The following is a 16,349-nucleotide window of genomic DNA, read 5'->3' on the forward strand; positions in this document are numbered from 1 at the left end:
TGTGTGGGCCAATATAGTCAAAATGTTTGTCTTGGGGTAAGTTGAAGTGGGGTGGGATAAGGTTTGAATCCCGAGCCAACTAGGTGAAAAATCTGCCGAAGTGCCATTGGGCAAGGCACTTAACCCTAATTGCTCTTGTAAGCCGCTCTGGATGAGTGCTCAATGACAAAAATGTGAAATGGAAGGGTAAGTGATATTGAACAGAGAGATCTGACATTAAAGATTGTCTCAACGTACCTCACTCTCCCCTAGCTATTCTTTATTCAGGGTTGCAAACTGTAATGTTCCACACAAGAAACAAATTCTAAGTTGTAATTTATTGGTTTTTATTTCACCCAAATTCTGCATAACTACATCCAACTGTATTCTGCATGACATGATTCAAACTGCTGTTCCTTCAGAAACCTCAGGGGCCTATAATCACATTCCATCTCAGAAATGTGTCTGATAAAAGACGCGCCAACAGTACATCAACTTGTGTCAACTCATTCATTATGTTCCTTTTGACTGTTTTAATCAATCATATTTTCCATTCATTAGCTTGAAATATGGGGTAACTGAACATACCAATGATATTCTTTTAAACAAATGGGAGTACCTTTTGTCTTTTAGCAATACAAGTGATAGTGATGATGATTCCAAGCACCAACCAAATTGTTTGTGCTTGACAAAGGCCAAGATGTTAAATGTATAGGCTACATTATGATTCCTTTTCAAGTCTCATCCACATTGTTGAGTGAAACTTTATTGTGAATAAATCTGGTAGAGGAATTTTTACAAATGTATGAGTAGAGGTGAAAAGGGATGTAGTATTACAGAGCAAATCATATAGATTCTCAAAAGGTATTTGCGTTTCAGCTTTTTAAAATGTCATCATATTTCCTTTGGAATATTACGCTTAAACTTTTGGACCTACATCTCCCAAAAATAATTGATTCATAATTTTGTAGAAAAATAGTAAAATAACATTTGTCAAACTGGGTAGCAACAGTTGAGATCCATTTAAATACACCTACCCAGTCAAACTAATGGAGTAGATACTGGCTTTGCATTTGCGTCATTATCATTGAGTATGACTCAATTAATTTGTAAAAAATAAAATATTATAATATTTCAAATATGAATATTGCATGCATAACAAAGTAGTCACATTGATACTGCAGTTTTGTAGGGCCAGGTACTCTAAGAAAGTGCTATGTTTGTCTAATCCATACTAAACTAATGTTGTACCTACATTGTGATAGACCAAACTCTATTTTCTATTTCCTATTATATCACATTGATTAGACCTTATTCTGTTACTATTTCGTAGTGTGAAAGCTTTTCCAATGCTATGTCATTATCAGATATGCAATATCAGCGCAGTAATACACATCGTCAAGTCTGGTAACATCTTTTTGGTGGCTGTTGATCTACACCTAACTGCACTGATGAACTGAACTAGTAGCATATACAGTACATGGTAAAGGGCCCTAGCCATCACATTTTCATTGTTTTGAGATCCTGGAAACTCAGTAAATACTAGTAAAACATAGAATTATCCATCGTTTTGCTTATGTTATGACCGAGTGAGTAATTTTGCATATACCAGCATATGCACCTACATGAATACATTCGAAACGTGGTATTTGTTTTACACGATGTGATCCTGTGTCGGTACCCTTTGACAAATTAGAAAATAGGATTGAAAGCAATCTGACCATCCTTCAAAATTCAAAAATGCAGTAAAGCAAGTCAACATGTCTAAAGAAAATGGTGTCAAAATATACAATAAAATCTCTCGCTCTTCTCTCTCTGTCTCTCACGGCTGGCATAAGTCTCTTCAATAATTCATGTCATCACGTTAGGTAATATATTTCATCCACACACCTGTGGCCCATCCAACACCCATCTTCTTTACCACTCTGTCCAGTGAATAGATAGGACCCAATATAAGTCCAAATCTCCAAACACAAAACCGTAGAACCATTGTAAGATCATTTGTGTGCAGCAATATACGACTCTATTCATCTTTTCATAGTCATGGTCAGTAGACGAACTTCATAAACATGAATGAAAGAGCAGGTGACCGTTGTTTTTTTTTACTGTAATCTGATGGGGGAAAAGGTCATGAGTACATTTTAAAAATACAGAATGACATAGCCACTCACACCAAAGCCTTTCTTCGCACATTTTTTTTGTTGTTGTTGCCTTTTAATAAGGTGAGCGCACACCATACACTCACTAAATTATTTTCCCCTTTTAAAAAGAAGTAAAGCATGAAAGTAAATGACAAAGCACACAAATATCCAACAACTGAAACAGAGACTAAGTTCATTTTTTAAATACACACAAACCACCAGTAGTAGGTACAACTCTTCTGTCCATTAAGGAATTTGGATAATCAAAAAGCACAGTTAGTCCAGCTTTGCCAGCCCTGTCGTTGGATGGTGTGGACCAGGGTAGAGGTTGTATGTGGCACTACCATGGGGGATAGTGCTGCTGTACTGTAGTCTAGGCCGTCCTCTGCTGGCTGGTGGCAGTTGACATGGAGGCTGTGAGGTCTGGGAGACCTGGGGCTCAGAGAGCAGAGCAGAGAGGGCCTGGCTGGGCTGAGGAGGCAGGCCAGGGGCCAGTAGCCAGGGCCAGGGGTGAAGGGCAGGGCGGGGTGCTCGAGTCCAGGGGTACTCAATGTGAGGGAGGGAGGCCCTACTGCCTAACCAAAAGGACACCTGGAAGACAAAGAGAAGGAAATGGAATGAGAGGAAATGAGCCACAACAACCCTGTACATTGATCGGAAAATTCTGTGTTGTGTTACGAAGTGTGTGTGCCCACCGAAATATATGCTGTCTCCACTCAGCTCCAAAGATCATGTCATCTCAACAAATGGTTTCTAAATGACACGGATTCTGCAAAGAGAAGAGACTGATTTAAAACAGGGACAAATAGTGAGGATAAATCCTGATCAAACCAACAGAGTTATATAGGGACAATATCAGAGGATATTGTCTGGTTCAGATACTAACAGTATTTACAGTATCATTCCACTGGTGTGGGATGTCCTCGGGTTCTGGTGGGTAGGACATCCAGGATGGGCTTCCATACGACGCTGGTGGAGGCATGACAAAGTAGTCTGAGTAACCAGGGCGGTTGGCTGATATGGCGTAGACTCCTGTCATTGGGTTTCCTGTATGAGATAAGCAGTGTTTAGCCAATCAGAGGCTTGAATGAGTGAACTGAAGCGATTTGACAGAGAAAGGTATACATATGCCTTATGTATATTATATATATACACATTTACATGTATATACGTATACATTTACTAGTCATAATATATATATAGATATATAATATTTATTATTCTGACCTGAGTAGCTGGTCATGGACTGGTCAACAGTAACAGCAGGGAAGGGCGCTCTGTTGATAGGCAGATAGGGGGCACCATTGTGCTGACTCTGCATCTCAGAGGCCTCGGAAACACGAGGCTTCAGGCTGACATCGGGTGAAGAACTGCAGAAGGGGAAACAAAGACAAAAGCCTTGTAATTCATACATCTCACCACTGGGTGGCCTGTATACCTCACACGCAAACCTGGTAACAGTCAAGGCATTCAAATGAAGATGCTGTTTGTTTTAAATAATGCGGAAAAAAGTACAGCTCAGAGTAGAATTACAACACAATGCATGAACAGTATAACATCTAAAGCCAAAGGACTTAAACTAAACAATTTGACCAACTTCATATTCATCATCTCTAGCACCATCCCAACATCAACACCAACATATTATGTGAAAATGGCACATTTCTATGTTTTGTAGTAAAAAAGATAAAGAAAGACAAGTGTTTCTAATGACATCATCAACCAATTAGCAGGCAATTAGTAGGCAATGCCTACTCTAAAACTGATCAAACTCACACAATGCACAACGATGACGTCATAGGAAACGCTTATCTTCCTCTATCTTTTTAACTACAAAACATAGAAATGTGCCATTTTCACATATGTTGACGTTGGGGTGGTGCTGGAGATGATGAATATGAAGTTGACATTTTTTTTTCTCAGTTTCCCTTTAAGCGACTGAAAAAAACATGGGGGATGCACTACAAGGATGCACAGTGCACTAGTTAAGTAGACTTTTAAAAAAAGAAATAGGTTGGGCATGTTTAGCATTGGGAGAATGTGAATATATCAGAATGAATGTTATTTTCATCAGTTTACTGTCTTTCTAACAGCTAGAGGAGTGTTGAAAGGAGAAGGAGGGGGGGGGGGGTTCGTACAGCCTCATTGAGGTCCCGGTAGGGGGTCCAGGCCTGGAGGGTATCAGAGGAGGTGGGGGTCCAACGCCCATGTCAGGAAGCTGAGTGAACCTGAAACCCTGCAGCACCAAGCACAACACACACACACACACACACACACACACACACACACACACACACACAACATAGTTAAATCAGTGTGCGGGTGTTTAAACATATGTACTGTGCAGCTACTCTCTCGACACATCTTGATTTTCTACAATAGCATTCAGGATTTTTGTTTGAAGCACCACCATAAGCAATTCTACAAGAGCACACGTACACAAATGCTTTGTTCTAAATCATTTGCTTTACATTGCACAGTCTACTCAATGCACTCACAGGTTTGGGTAAGCTACACTGGTGGATTTCCGGCCCGTAGGCAGACCCGCGCTGGTGGCCTCCTCCGCATGGGTGGTTCATGGTGCCAGGGGCGCTGGTCACCCCCTCGGAGTAAGCACTGGTGTGGCTGGGATTGTAGGAACTATGGAGGTGGGGGTGAGGGTGGTGGTGGTGGTGGTGGCTGGCAGGCGGGGGCTCGTCTGGGGCCAGCCCAAAGGCATTACCCAGCAGGATATGCATCTGCTGCCGGACCTCGTCGATGGAGGGCTGAGAGCTCAGAGTGGACGAGTCCGAGAGACCTTTGACCTGATGGCTTCCACCATAACCCAGGGAGCACATCAGTCGGTCCACGTTGGTCTCCTGGAACGTCTCTGGCTCTGCCTGACTCACAGGAAGACAAAATACACACATACACACACGAATCGTACACATACATGGTTATCCATTTGCAATTTAAAGGCACCGAACACTCAGAGCTATTAACTGGTATCGAATTTCTAATCTAAATCACTGAACAGGCTATAAATCATATTCATTGTCATTGACATTCAGCAAGGTTCAGGCAGCATAAAGAACGGGCTCCCAGGCTGCGCTAGAAGGAGGTTTTAAAGTTCGGCTGAAGGTAATCCTCTTCATTTCAGCCATGGAGCGTAAAAGTGAGAATTGGGAGAGGTAGGTATAATGGGAAAGTCTTTGTCCTAGGGTTTTCTCTAGGTTATTGCACCCCAGTACCAGAACTTCTCTAGGCTCAACCACCTTTGCCCCTGCAGTGACTCCAGGAGTACGGTGTTCATTTTAGGACATTCACCCTGCAGTTACTTCGGCGGTACGGTGTACATCTAAGGACATCTATGTCTCACGGATGCAGTGATATTGAGTGATAACTCACGTCATAACCGCTGTTGCGGATGCCTCTCCTGGACCTCTCCCTGAGGACCAGCAGGTCCATCTCCGTCTCCACGGGGCTAGGGCTGCTGGCGGCCAGGGACTGACGGCTCCAGTAGGCTGGCTCTCTCGATGGGGGGTGCCTGAAGTAGGGATATATAATAGTTGCCGTCGTCATTATTATAGCCATCATTAATATCATCATCATCAGTAAAAAAATGTAATCTGCAAACATCTACAGTTGGGCTGAGTCAATTATTTCTCCGCGCTGCAGCACAGGTTTAAACCGAAAACCTGGATACACCAAATGGACTTACAACTGCTCCATTACAGGAATATTTCAGACAGTTACTAAACAGGTGCCAGGGAGAAGTGGCAGTCAAGCATCACGTCAGCAGATACTCTCACCCAGAAAAAGCACCGGTGCTGCAGCACAGGCATTTTGAAAAGTGACTTTTAAATCAGTGGATCTGCATATGCTGAACGCCCACCGAACACCCACTCAAACATGAAGGAATGCATACTGGATGTCTCTTGGCATGTTACATAATGTGGATGCTCCCCCACCTCCTGATGTGGCATCCTGCATAGGAGGCCCTCTTCTCCTCAGCAGTCATTGGCTCCTTTGCCATTTCAGGCCTACTGTGCCTCTCTCTGGGGTTGAATGGGTGGATGCCATTGTCTGTGATGGGGCTATCACAGTAGCCTTTTCGCTTGGCTTTCTGGCGTACTTTGTTCCTGTAGTGTTCGATGTCGGTTTTCTGCTTGAGCCCCATGTTTGCCTGTGGACAAAGTCATTTGTATCCATTACATTTGTATATTGATTCTAGTTTGCCATTGCTTGGTATTATGAGTATACTTGCTGAGGTTCTTCTTCCCTATAAATAAACAACTGGTTTCAATTCCATTCTTATTTCCCCTTGGCCCTAACCCATTGATGTTTGCAGATCTGTAGTCCAAGTGCAATATACAGTAGCTCCATCTCTACACTGCCTGTTCTGTACCTATCCAGAACTATCTTCAGATCTGCATATAAAGGGTTGGGGCCAAGGGGAAGGGAGCAATTTGGGACAGGCTGGCAGACTCAGTATGACATCATTCCCAGCAGGCCAGGGACGGGCTCTCACCTCCCCGTTGAGGACGACTGAGTCCTGGCTGTGACTGGAGGTTGATGGGTAGGAGTATGTGGGCTGGGCCGCCATCGGCTTGATGGTGATGAGTCGCAGTGAGCCAGTGTGGTCCTCGTAGGGATCTGCTGGGGTGAGAGGACATTGTTATTTAGCACAGCACTAGCTAGCCCAGCAACTACTGATCCTGCTGTTATCCCCACTCACACTGCCTGAGTTACTGCAGTAAGACATTCGGTGTGCGTGTGTGTGTGCGCCTCCCTGTGTGTGTGTGTGTGTGTGTGTGTGTGTGTGTGTGTGTGTGTGTGTGTGTGTGTGTGTGTGTGTGTGTGTGTGTGTGTGTGTGTGTGTGTGTGTGTGTGTGTGTGTGTGTGTGTGTGTGTGTGTGTGTGTGTGTGTGTGTGAAGGCATGTGTCCATGCATATATGTGTTTATTTACAATTCATTAGCTCTCTCCTATTGGTCCTACAGTGTCTCAAGCCTGTGTGATGACATAAGATTGTGTGGTCAAGCAGCAATATCCTACAGTAGCCAGAGCGTGGCCTCTCGCCTCTCTCTCACCGCTCCTCTTGTGCAGCAGATCCTCCTTGGTGCTCTTCTGTGCCGCAGCCCTCCGTGCCGCCAAGCTCTTGCCCGTGTTGAGTTTCCCGGATTCGTTGCTCGCAACCGAGCCGTCCTCGCTTGGCAACCTGCTGCGGGTAACCATAGCAACAGAGGCAGGCAGTGGTAAGCTCTGTGCATACAGTATTATCCAAGGTTAATGCTGCTATCACACAGCCCCCTGGCCACAGTTCTAACCCGTGAAGACTGACTGCAGTGCGTAACACAGACACCTCTACAGGTGGTGTGCTAGCTAAGACCACAGGGTAGCACAGTGGGTGCTTCTATCTTAATGTCAAATATCTCCCCTGGTATCTTTTCAGGAGTAACCAACAGGCAGACACAAGTGACTAACACACCGGTCTGATGTGATGTCATATAAGTTAGCTTGGAACAAGTACACCCATCATGTCAGCTCATATCGACATCGCTCTTCAGAATGTATGAATCGGATCATTCTAAGGGTGTTATGCATTCAGAAATGCAAAATGGAATCCACATTCGCATTCATGAGGCTTGTATAATGAGGTACCGTTCTACTCATGTGATAAATAGCCAGACTGAGAGAGAGAGAGAGAGAGAGAGAGAGAGAGAGAGAGAGAGAGAGAGAGAGAGAGAGAGAGAGAGAGAGAGAGAGAGAGAGAGAGAGAGAGAGAGAGAGAGAGAGAGAGAGAGAGAGAGAGAGAGAGAGAGAGAGAATGTATGTCTGTGTGTATTCCTGTCAACGTGAGCCCAGAACAACACTGAATCAAACATGGCCCTGGAAGCATCTCTCCAGGCTGTGTAGTTCACTCACGTTTCCATGCTCAGTGTTCAGCCTCTATTCACTATACACCACTTTGTGTTTACCCCTTGTTTGTTTTTTTCCCAGTTATTATTCTCAGTATCCTTTCAAAGGCGTTTTATTGTATGATCATCACACTGCAGAATCCCAATGACAGCAGCAGAGGAGCTGTGTTTGTAGCCTTGTGAAGCCTTGCTAATCCCAGTCTGAATGAGCCCTGGGGTCCATCCAAAGGGTGACTGGAAGAGCAGCTGCCGCTGCAGCAGACCTGGGTTCAGATACTATTTCAAATCGTTTCAAATACTTGATCAGTGTTTGATTGAGCTTGCCTGGCTTAATGAATCAATAGAATAGTCAAAAACTACAAAGCCCGCTTGTCTGGTGCTCCTGGCAGGCTAGAGCAAAGCAAATACTCAAAGCATTTGAAAGACTTACAGTACTATTTGAACCCAGGTCTGCACTGCAGTGCCTTCAAGGCCCAGTAATCATTGCGGCAGACTCATGTCACACCTCCAGCATGGCGGCCGTAAATATGGCACTAAAAAGTCCAAGTGGGTCTAAATCAGCCAAAGATAGCGGAGATCTGTTTGGCAGCTGACAATGACTGATGTTTTGGGTTGGGTCAGTAAAAAAAAATCAAGCCTTTGGTGGTCTGTACATTTCTTCCAGTGTGTTAGAAGGAGCATTTTTATGCATTGGAAATTCAAAGGAAAGATTGCTCAATAGGCAGTTCAAGCTTAGCTTTGGCAGCGTTTAGACAGGCAGATCAATTCTGATATTTTTTTTTCCCACTAACTGTTTTTTTGACCAATCAGATCCACTATTACGAAGATCTGATGTGACAATATCTGGTGTGATTGGTCAAAAGACCAATTAGTGGGAAAAAATATCAGAATTGGGCTGCCTGTCTAAACACAGTCTTAGTGTTCTAGACTAGAGGGAAGAGAGGAGGCTGTATTCATTTTGTGGCACGGCAATAACGCATTCATGAATCACATGTTTTTCATTACAAATTTTTCTTTCTATTGCCTTTTCCTAGTGATAGATGGCTACAATTCTTGGAATTGGCAACACCCGGGCAAACTGTAAGCCAGTCAACATGAGCAGATTTAAGCAGATTCTATGCAATCTGTCCAAGACTGTCATATTTTTGGTGCATTTTCCTTGACTTAAAGTATTGCCGCAAACAAATCCAAATGTGTTCTGGTAATCTAAAGAAAACAGGGAGATCATTCTGTTTAAATTGAATTCGTTGTTCTTCTTACCCTTTGTGGATGATGTCAGCAGAAGGAGGTCTTTTAGAGGCGGTCCCATCCTGGTGCACCTTCCTGTCCAATGACAACGGGGCATCTCTCACTGGGAGGCCCAGAACCAGCGTCTCCTTGGTAACAGAGATGGTCTCCTCACCTTGCGGGTGGCCCATGTGCTTCTTGGCATAGTCAAATCCCTGCACATGCTGGGACAGAGAGGGTTTTACGAAAGGGTTTACGATGACATATGATCTACGGTAAAGTAAAAGAGTGCCTTAGGAGAATGACATTTCATTTACAGATAAGGTAAATGAGCAAAGTTGGCTCGGTGAGCTCTGATTTCTCTCAGTCAGCAAGTAAAGTATACTAAATGTTAAAACTATATGTCTAATGGCACCTTTGAAGTTGGGATATATTGGAAGAAAGAAATGGACAATTAAATTGGTTTATGACTTATATTATACCTAGGCAGTTTCTTTGTTTCACCAAATTACTCTCATTTCATGAAGCCTATCTGCATTGCAAAACAGCTAAAGGAACAGAATGTACAGATATACTTGTTTTAAAATTCCATTTTTTTAATACTATTTTTGGAAAACTCTAAATATGTAAATACTTTATATTCAATGTTTTTCTAGTGTATCTGGGGATAGAAAGGGAGAATATAACCTCACACAGCTTTAATAATGAAAGTGTCTTGCACGGTGCCATCAATTGTATCATCACACCTGGTTGTGAGCTAAATCGATACACTGTTTGTGCAGACATCTTTACCTCATCCTGAGATTAGTGATATTTCACAACAGTGAGAGTCTGGCTGAGATAATGCATGAGGACAGGATGGCTTCATCTTATTGGACATTCACAGTTAGGGGAAATGTTTCTACAGATGAACCTTGAAGGCTGAGCTCAACAGAGATATATTTCACTGGCAGGAGGCAGACCTCTCCGTCCACTTGATGCGGTTAACTTTATAAATGGCCTCCTTTCATCTTTCAACTGCCCAGTTTGATAAAGACATGGAGTTGATCCGAGACTCTGCACAAGGCTACTCTGTGATGTATTTGACAGAGATGGATTCTGTGTTTTGACTTGGGCTCCTTTGGTATACTGATGAAAAAGGAGAGGTTTGATAATAAAAACCCTAAGGGACTTTATGTAAAGAGACCCCGTGGTAGAACCACTCCAAACAACACAATTATGATTGATAGGATTTTTGTTTTCGTTGCACAATCTGTCAAAAATAAAGCCACGTGACGGACTATGCCACATACTGTATTTGGAGAGCAATGAAATACGCTCACATATTGAATGATCAACGCAAAAAAAAAAAAAAAAAACACTCATGCAGACTGAAGCCATGCCATTGATTTGCAGCTTTGTTGTTGTCCCACTTTGATGGATAATTATGTGCTGTGGACTAGTGTTTCAGGAAGTCCACTATCTCCCTAGTGGGTTATGCTCTGCTTGGTATTCTGTCTTCATTCCCAGAACGTTTGGACACAAACACATTCCACTGCAACAGACTGCACATATGTGCAGTGTAGTGGAACCAAAGAGCTCAACTCAGCACATTTACGGCTAATGTCCTTTTGTCATATCGCCACAAGCTATTCATAAACCAAGTAATTATAAGAACGTGTATCTAATTTGCGCATGTGTGCCACATCTCTGGATCAGAAAGGGAAAGAGAGAGAAATCTCCTATTTGGTACCGTTTTAAATAATTCATGTCACATTCAAAACCAACCCAGTGACATTAAATGTTTACAAGCAGTTTCGCAAATCAACAAAACCGTGAAGCACTGTACTCGCACATGTAAAATACAGTTGGCAAATATGGTGCAAGTTGGCCACGTTATGGGAGAGAAGTCCTATCCCACTGTCCTATTTTTACTTGACACTAATCACGTGTATCTCTGATCTTGTCCTACACCATAAACTGGAGCTAGCACTTCTCTTTTCCCATCCAAAAATATGCAATGATGTTACATCTGTTCCTCTGGAGGGAGTGATTTTGGTATGACGTACAGAAATGACACTGAAATCAGCTGACTTTCTCTGCTGCTGCACGAGTGCATGTTGAGTCGGAATCTGAAAGGTTGAGGGGCAGATCTTGGTTGTACTCCCCCACATTATCTCTATTCATCTAAATGGCACAATATTTAACCCAGTAACAAAATGACTGATCGCTTGGATTGCGCCACTGGCTGGTATGAGACGAGAAGAAGCCTGGTGGATAAGAATCATTACTATGCATTGGAAGGCAACAAGGATGTATAAAATGGCCCACTGATCACAGACGATGAGCCATGGTGAGCCCACTCCATCCCTTCCATTGATTTCCCCCAGGCACTGTCAACATGCATTTATTCACAAATAACACTCAGTCAATACCTGGTGGTGATAACTGCCCTCCCTCCGATAGGATGTCTAAACAAGAAGACAATTAAAGGGACATTTAGCTGAGGATTCAATTCCATCACATTAACCATCTGGATTCTTATTTCGCCCCCCATCATGCTTATTGAGCACCCATCACTATCGTCACCATTGGCTATAAGTAATTGAGCGAACGCAAGACGAAGTGTTAAGACCTGCCCAGATGTGACATTTCTCTGAACTGCACATTAAGATGTTAAGAGATATGTAAAGTTCACCTTAGAGCGGGGTTTGAAGCTCCTGAAAGCATTGGTCTTGAAGATGACCCTGTTCCTCTTGCACAGGATGGCGGTGACCATGACGACAACAACCATCACCAGGGCAACAGGCGTCAGCACAGCCATGATCCACAGATTGGCAGGTGGGACCTTTACCACAGCTGTCGGGAAACCATGGAGACAAAATAAATACACGCCTACACACACTATCTATCAATATGTATTTTTGTTTGCAATCATTGCAAAATGATTGAGGCACATAGCTATTCAACAGGCTACGAGACAGATAGAAGTGCTTCAGCCTGAGCAAAACTAAAATATACTGCAATAACTCCTGTGCATGCATCTGTTTATGACTGAAAAGCTAGTTCTGTACACTTCATGTAAGAGAATAATGTTAAGGCTGTTTGGTAAAGATGTGTAAAAAATAACCTACGATCAGCTTGGAGCAGGACAAAGTAGCCCAGAGTGAGGGCCATGGTTTGGGAATCCAAGGTACTGAGGGTCTTAGCTGCAGTGGTGCCCGTTATGGGGGCACCGTTCAGTTGGGCATAGTAGGTCATTTCGGCTGAGTTCTTAGGCCCAGGGAGTCGACGAATGCCAACCATCTAAACAAGAGCAACACAATTTGGTGGATTCAGTGCTGTCATATGGCATGAAAGAGCCATTGCAAAAATACAATAGCAATAATTATGTATTTGAAGGGGCAAACACTCAAAAAATAACAGCACTCAGGGAACACACTCATGGGATTAATATGAATCAGTGGAATTCATTGTATTTTAGTATAGATCAAATGTTTAATGTCCATAATACATCATAATGGTTTCATCAAGCTCTGTGATTAAAGCTTGCCATAAAGAAGGGGGGGGGTGTTAAATGGAAGAGATCAACATCCGTTACATGAGCTCTCTCCCCCCTCATAAAACCTGATCATCTGTGACGTTACATAAAAATGTTAATCTGTGACAAAACCTAAAAGGGGACATAGAAATTATGTGAATCTTCATAAAATAGTGAAACTCTGGGGCAAGTGAACATAAAATGGGACTGAGTTGTTTATCAGTGAGTGAGCATGCAGTCCCCTGTGTGTGTGTGTGTGTGCCCGCCTCACCTGGACGGTGTAGCTTCCGACGGTGGTGGCCCTTCTAAAGCGGCTCCCCTGACGCCCAGACACCAAAAACAGCTCAGCCAGCCGCTGCTCCATTAAACTAGCAAAGCTCTGATAATTCCCTTCCAGAGAAGAGCTGTCAACATCCTGAATTACTGCAGAGCAGTGGCGCAGAGAGAGAGAGAGAGAGAGAGAGAGAGAGAGAGAGAGAGAGAGAGAGAGAGAGAGAGAGAGAGAGAGAGAGAGAGAGAGAGAGAGAGAGAGAGAGAGAGAGAGAGAGAGAGAGAGAGAGAGAGAGAGAGAGAGAGAGAGAGAGAGAGGAGAGAGAGAGAGAGAGAGAGAGAGAGAGAGAGAGAGCAGGGAAGGAGGAGAGAGGGAAAGAAGGAGAGTTGGAGAGAGAGACAGAGGAGGGGGGAGAAAGAGAGGTAAGAGAAGAAGAGAGGGATAGAGAGGTAATGGAGAGGTGGGATAGGGACAGAGGAGGAAAGAGAGGTTTGGTCATTCCTCAATTTAAAACTTGTAAGTCATATTATAGTTGGGCTGACCTGGGCGCACTGCAGTCTCATCACGACAGTGGCAGAAAGGTATGCCATTCAGAGTCCTCTCACAAAACAGGGCCCCCTTCACACTGAGCACTGATCTGATGTGATCTCTCAGAAACAGATGTCAGGAAGATCTAAATAATGCATCAATAGGATTCGGAAGGAAAGGAGGAGCTCAAAGATGTTGGGAGAAAAAACATCACAGGCAAATGTACACAACACACAGTCGACCAAAGCACTAACTAGCTAGCAGTTAGTGAAAATCAATGACAGTTTAAATTACCTGTGATCACCCAGTAGTTCTTTGTGGCAGTGGATGTGTTGAGGTTGTGGTACTCTAGTGCTGTGGAGTGAAAGGGAGAGAGAAAGGGAGAGCAGAGAGGAGAGAGAGGTTACAGAGAGTAGGCTTGGGCAATATACAGTTTATACCGTATACAAAGGGCTGCAGGGGTGCGTGCTAGGCCACTGCTTATAACAATAAGTTAAGTATAACTATAAGAAATCTAAGATGTACCAAATAAATTATATCCAGCTCAGGAGTCCAGCTATGCATTTGGTTGGCTAACTTGAAAGCTAAGTGGCTAGATACCAAGATCAAACCTCTTGGTTACAGCAGAGACATTCAATCCCCTTCTGGATCAAGATCCCTGTTGCCTAAATAGTTTTGTGCTTAAAAAATGCATATATACAGTACCAGTCAAAAGTTTGGACACACCTACTCATTCAAGGCTTTTTCTTCATTTTACTATTTTCTACATCGTAGAATAATAGTGAAGACATCAAAACTATGAAATAACACAATGGAATCGTGTAGTAACCAAAAACGTGTTAAATAAAGATTTTAGACTCTGCAAAGTAGCCAACCTTTGCCTTGATGACAGCTTTGCACACTCTTGGCATTCTCTCAACCAGCTTCAACTGGAATGCTTTTCCAACAGTCTTGAAGGAGTTCCCATATATGCTGAGCAATTGTTGGCTGCTTTTCCTTCACTCTGCGGTCCATGTCATCCCAAACCATCTCAATTGAGGTCAGGGGATTGTGGAGGCCAGGTCATCTGATGCAGCACTCCATCACTCTCCTTCTGTCACGACTTCCTCCGAAGTCGGTCCCTCTCCTTGTTCGGGCAGCGTTCGGCGGTCGACGTCACCGGCCTTCTAGCCATTGCCGATCCACTTTTCATTTTCCATTTGTTTTGTCTTTGTTTTACACACCTGGTTTCACTTCCCCAATTTCTGGTTCATTATTTAACCCTCTGTTCCCCCATGGTTTTTTGTGAGTGATGGGTTGTATGTTATACGGTCCGTTATGTGGGCTTGCTTTATTTGTATTGTATTTGACTATTTTGAGTAAATTACGTTTATTTACTCATATCTGCTGTCTTGCGCCTGACTCCTCTACACAAGCTACACACAGACATCATTACACCTTCTTGGTAAAAGAGTCCTTACACAGCCTGGTGTGTTGGGTCATTGTCCTGTTAAAAACAAATGACAGTCCCACTAAGCGCAAACCAGATGGGAATACAGTGAGGGAAAAAAGTATTTGATCCCCTGCTGATTTTGTACATTTGCCCACTGACAAAGAAATGATCAGTCTATAATTTTAATGGTAGGTTTATTTGACCAGTGAGAGACAGAATAACAAAAAAATCCAGAAAAACGCATGTCAAAAATGTTATAAATTGATTTGCATTTTAATGAGGGAAATAAGTATTTGACCCCCTCTCAATTAGAAAGATTTCTGGCTCCCAGGTGTCTTTTACACAGGTAACGAGCTGAGATTAGGAGCACACTCTTAAAGGGAGTGCTCCTAATCTCAGCTTGTTACCTGTATAAAAGACACCTGTCCACAAAAGCAATCAATCAATCAGATTCCAAACTCTCCACCATGGCCAAGACCAAAGAGCTCTCCAAGAATGTCAGGGACAAGATTGTAGACCTACACAAGGCTGGAATGGGCTTCAAGACCATCGCCAAGCAGCTTGGTGAGAAGGTGACAACAGTTGGTGCAATTATTCGCAAATGGAATAAACACAAAAGAACTGTCAATCTCCCTCGGACTGGGGCTCCATGCAAGATCTCACCTCGTGGAGTTGCAATGATCATGAGAACGGTGAGGAATCAGCCCAGAACTACACGGGAGGATCTTGTCAATGATCTCATGGCAGCTGGGACCATAGTCACCAAGAAAACAATTGGTAACACACTACACCGTGAAGGACTGAAATCCTGCAGCGCCCACAAGGTCCCCTTGCTCAAGAAAGCACATATACATGCCCGTCTGAAGTTTGCCAATGAACATTTGAATGATTCAGAGGACAACTGGGTGAAAGTGTTGTGGTCAGATGAGACCAAAATGGAGCTCTTTGGCATCAGCTCAACTCGCCATGTTTGGAGGAAGAGGAATGCTGCCTATGACCCCAAGAACACCATCCCCACCGTCAAACATGGAGGTGGAAACATTATGCTTTGGGAGTGTTTTTCTGCTAAGGGGACAGGACAACTTCACCGTATCAAAGGGACGATGGACAGGGCCATGTACCGTCAAATCATGGGTGAGAACCTCCTTCCCTCAGCCAGGGCATTGAAAATGGGTCATGGATGGGTATTCCAGCATGACAATGACCCAAAACACACGGCCAAGGCAACAAAGGAGTGGCTCAAGAAGAAGCACATTAAGGTCCTGGAGTGGCCTACCCAGTCTCCAGACCTTAATCCCATAGAAAATCTGTGGAGGGAGCTGAAGATTCGAGATGCCAAACGTCAGCCTCGA

General features: G+C 43.5%; 1 protein-coding gene across 5 annotated transcripts in view; it reads right to left on the reverse strand.

Moving 5' to 3' along the window:
- Nucleotides 1-309: 309 nt before the first annotated feature.
- The window catches only part of LOC115152270 (UPF0606 protein KIAA1549L), a 41,802-nt gene continuing 25,762 nt past the window's right edge, over nucleotides 310-16,349 (reverse strand). Inside the window, exons 8-23 of one of the 5 annotated variants that reach the window (XM_029696961.1) lie at nucleotides 13,860-13,919; nucleotides 13,038-13,189; nucleotides 12,360-12,531; nucleotides 11,924-12,084; nucleotides 11,661-11,696; nucleotides 9,280-9,470; nucleotides 7,192-7,319; nucleotides 6,631-6,758; nucleotides 6,071-6,285; nucleotides 5,508-5,646; nucleotides 4,619-4,999; nucleotides 4,259-4,356; nucleotides 3,348-3,490; nucleotides 3,007-3,167; nucleotides 2,816-2,889; nucleotides 310-2,711 (exon numbers count right to left, since the gene is read on the reverse strand). In XM_029696961.1, the coding sequence (XP_029552821.1) occupies nucleotides 2,860-2,889; nucleotides 3,007-3,167; nucleotides 3,348-3,490; nucleotides 4,259-4,356; nucleotides 4,619-4,999; nucleotides 5,508-5,646; nucleotides 6,071-6,285; nucleotides 6,631-6,758; nucleotides 7,192-7,319; nucleotides 9,280-9,470; nucleotides 11,661-11,696; nucleotides 11,924-12,084; nucleotides 12,360-12,531; nucleotides 13,038-13,189; nucleotides 13,860-13,919 (2,195 nt within the window). In that variant the 3' untranslated portion in view covers nucleotides 310-2,711; nucleotides 2,816-2,859. Of the gene's footprint in view, nucleotides 2,712-2,815; nucleotides 2,890-3,006; nucleotides 3,168-3,347; nucleotides 3,491-4,258; nucleotides 4,357-4,618; nucleotides 5,000-5,507; nucleotides 5,647-6,070; nucleotides 6,286-6,630; nucleotides 6,759-7,191; nucleotides 7,323-9,279; nucleotides 9,471-11,660; nucleotides 11,697-11,923; nucleotides 12,085-12,359; nucleotides 12,532-13,037; nucleotides 13,190-13,859; nucleotides 13,920-16,349 lie in introns of all 5 variants that reach the window. The other 4 variants (XM_029696962.1, XM_029696959.1, XM_029696960.1 and 1 more) reach the window with 4 other exon arrangements.

The sequence above is a fragment of the Salmo trutta genome, chromosome 17, assembly GCF_901001165.1.
Source record: "Salmo trutta chromosome 17, fSalTru1.1, whole genome shotgun sequence".
In the NCBI taxonomy this organism is placed as follows: domain Eukaryota; kingdom Metazoa; phylum Chordata; class Actinopteri; order Salmoniformes; family Salmonidae; genus Salmo; species Salmo trutta.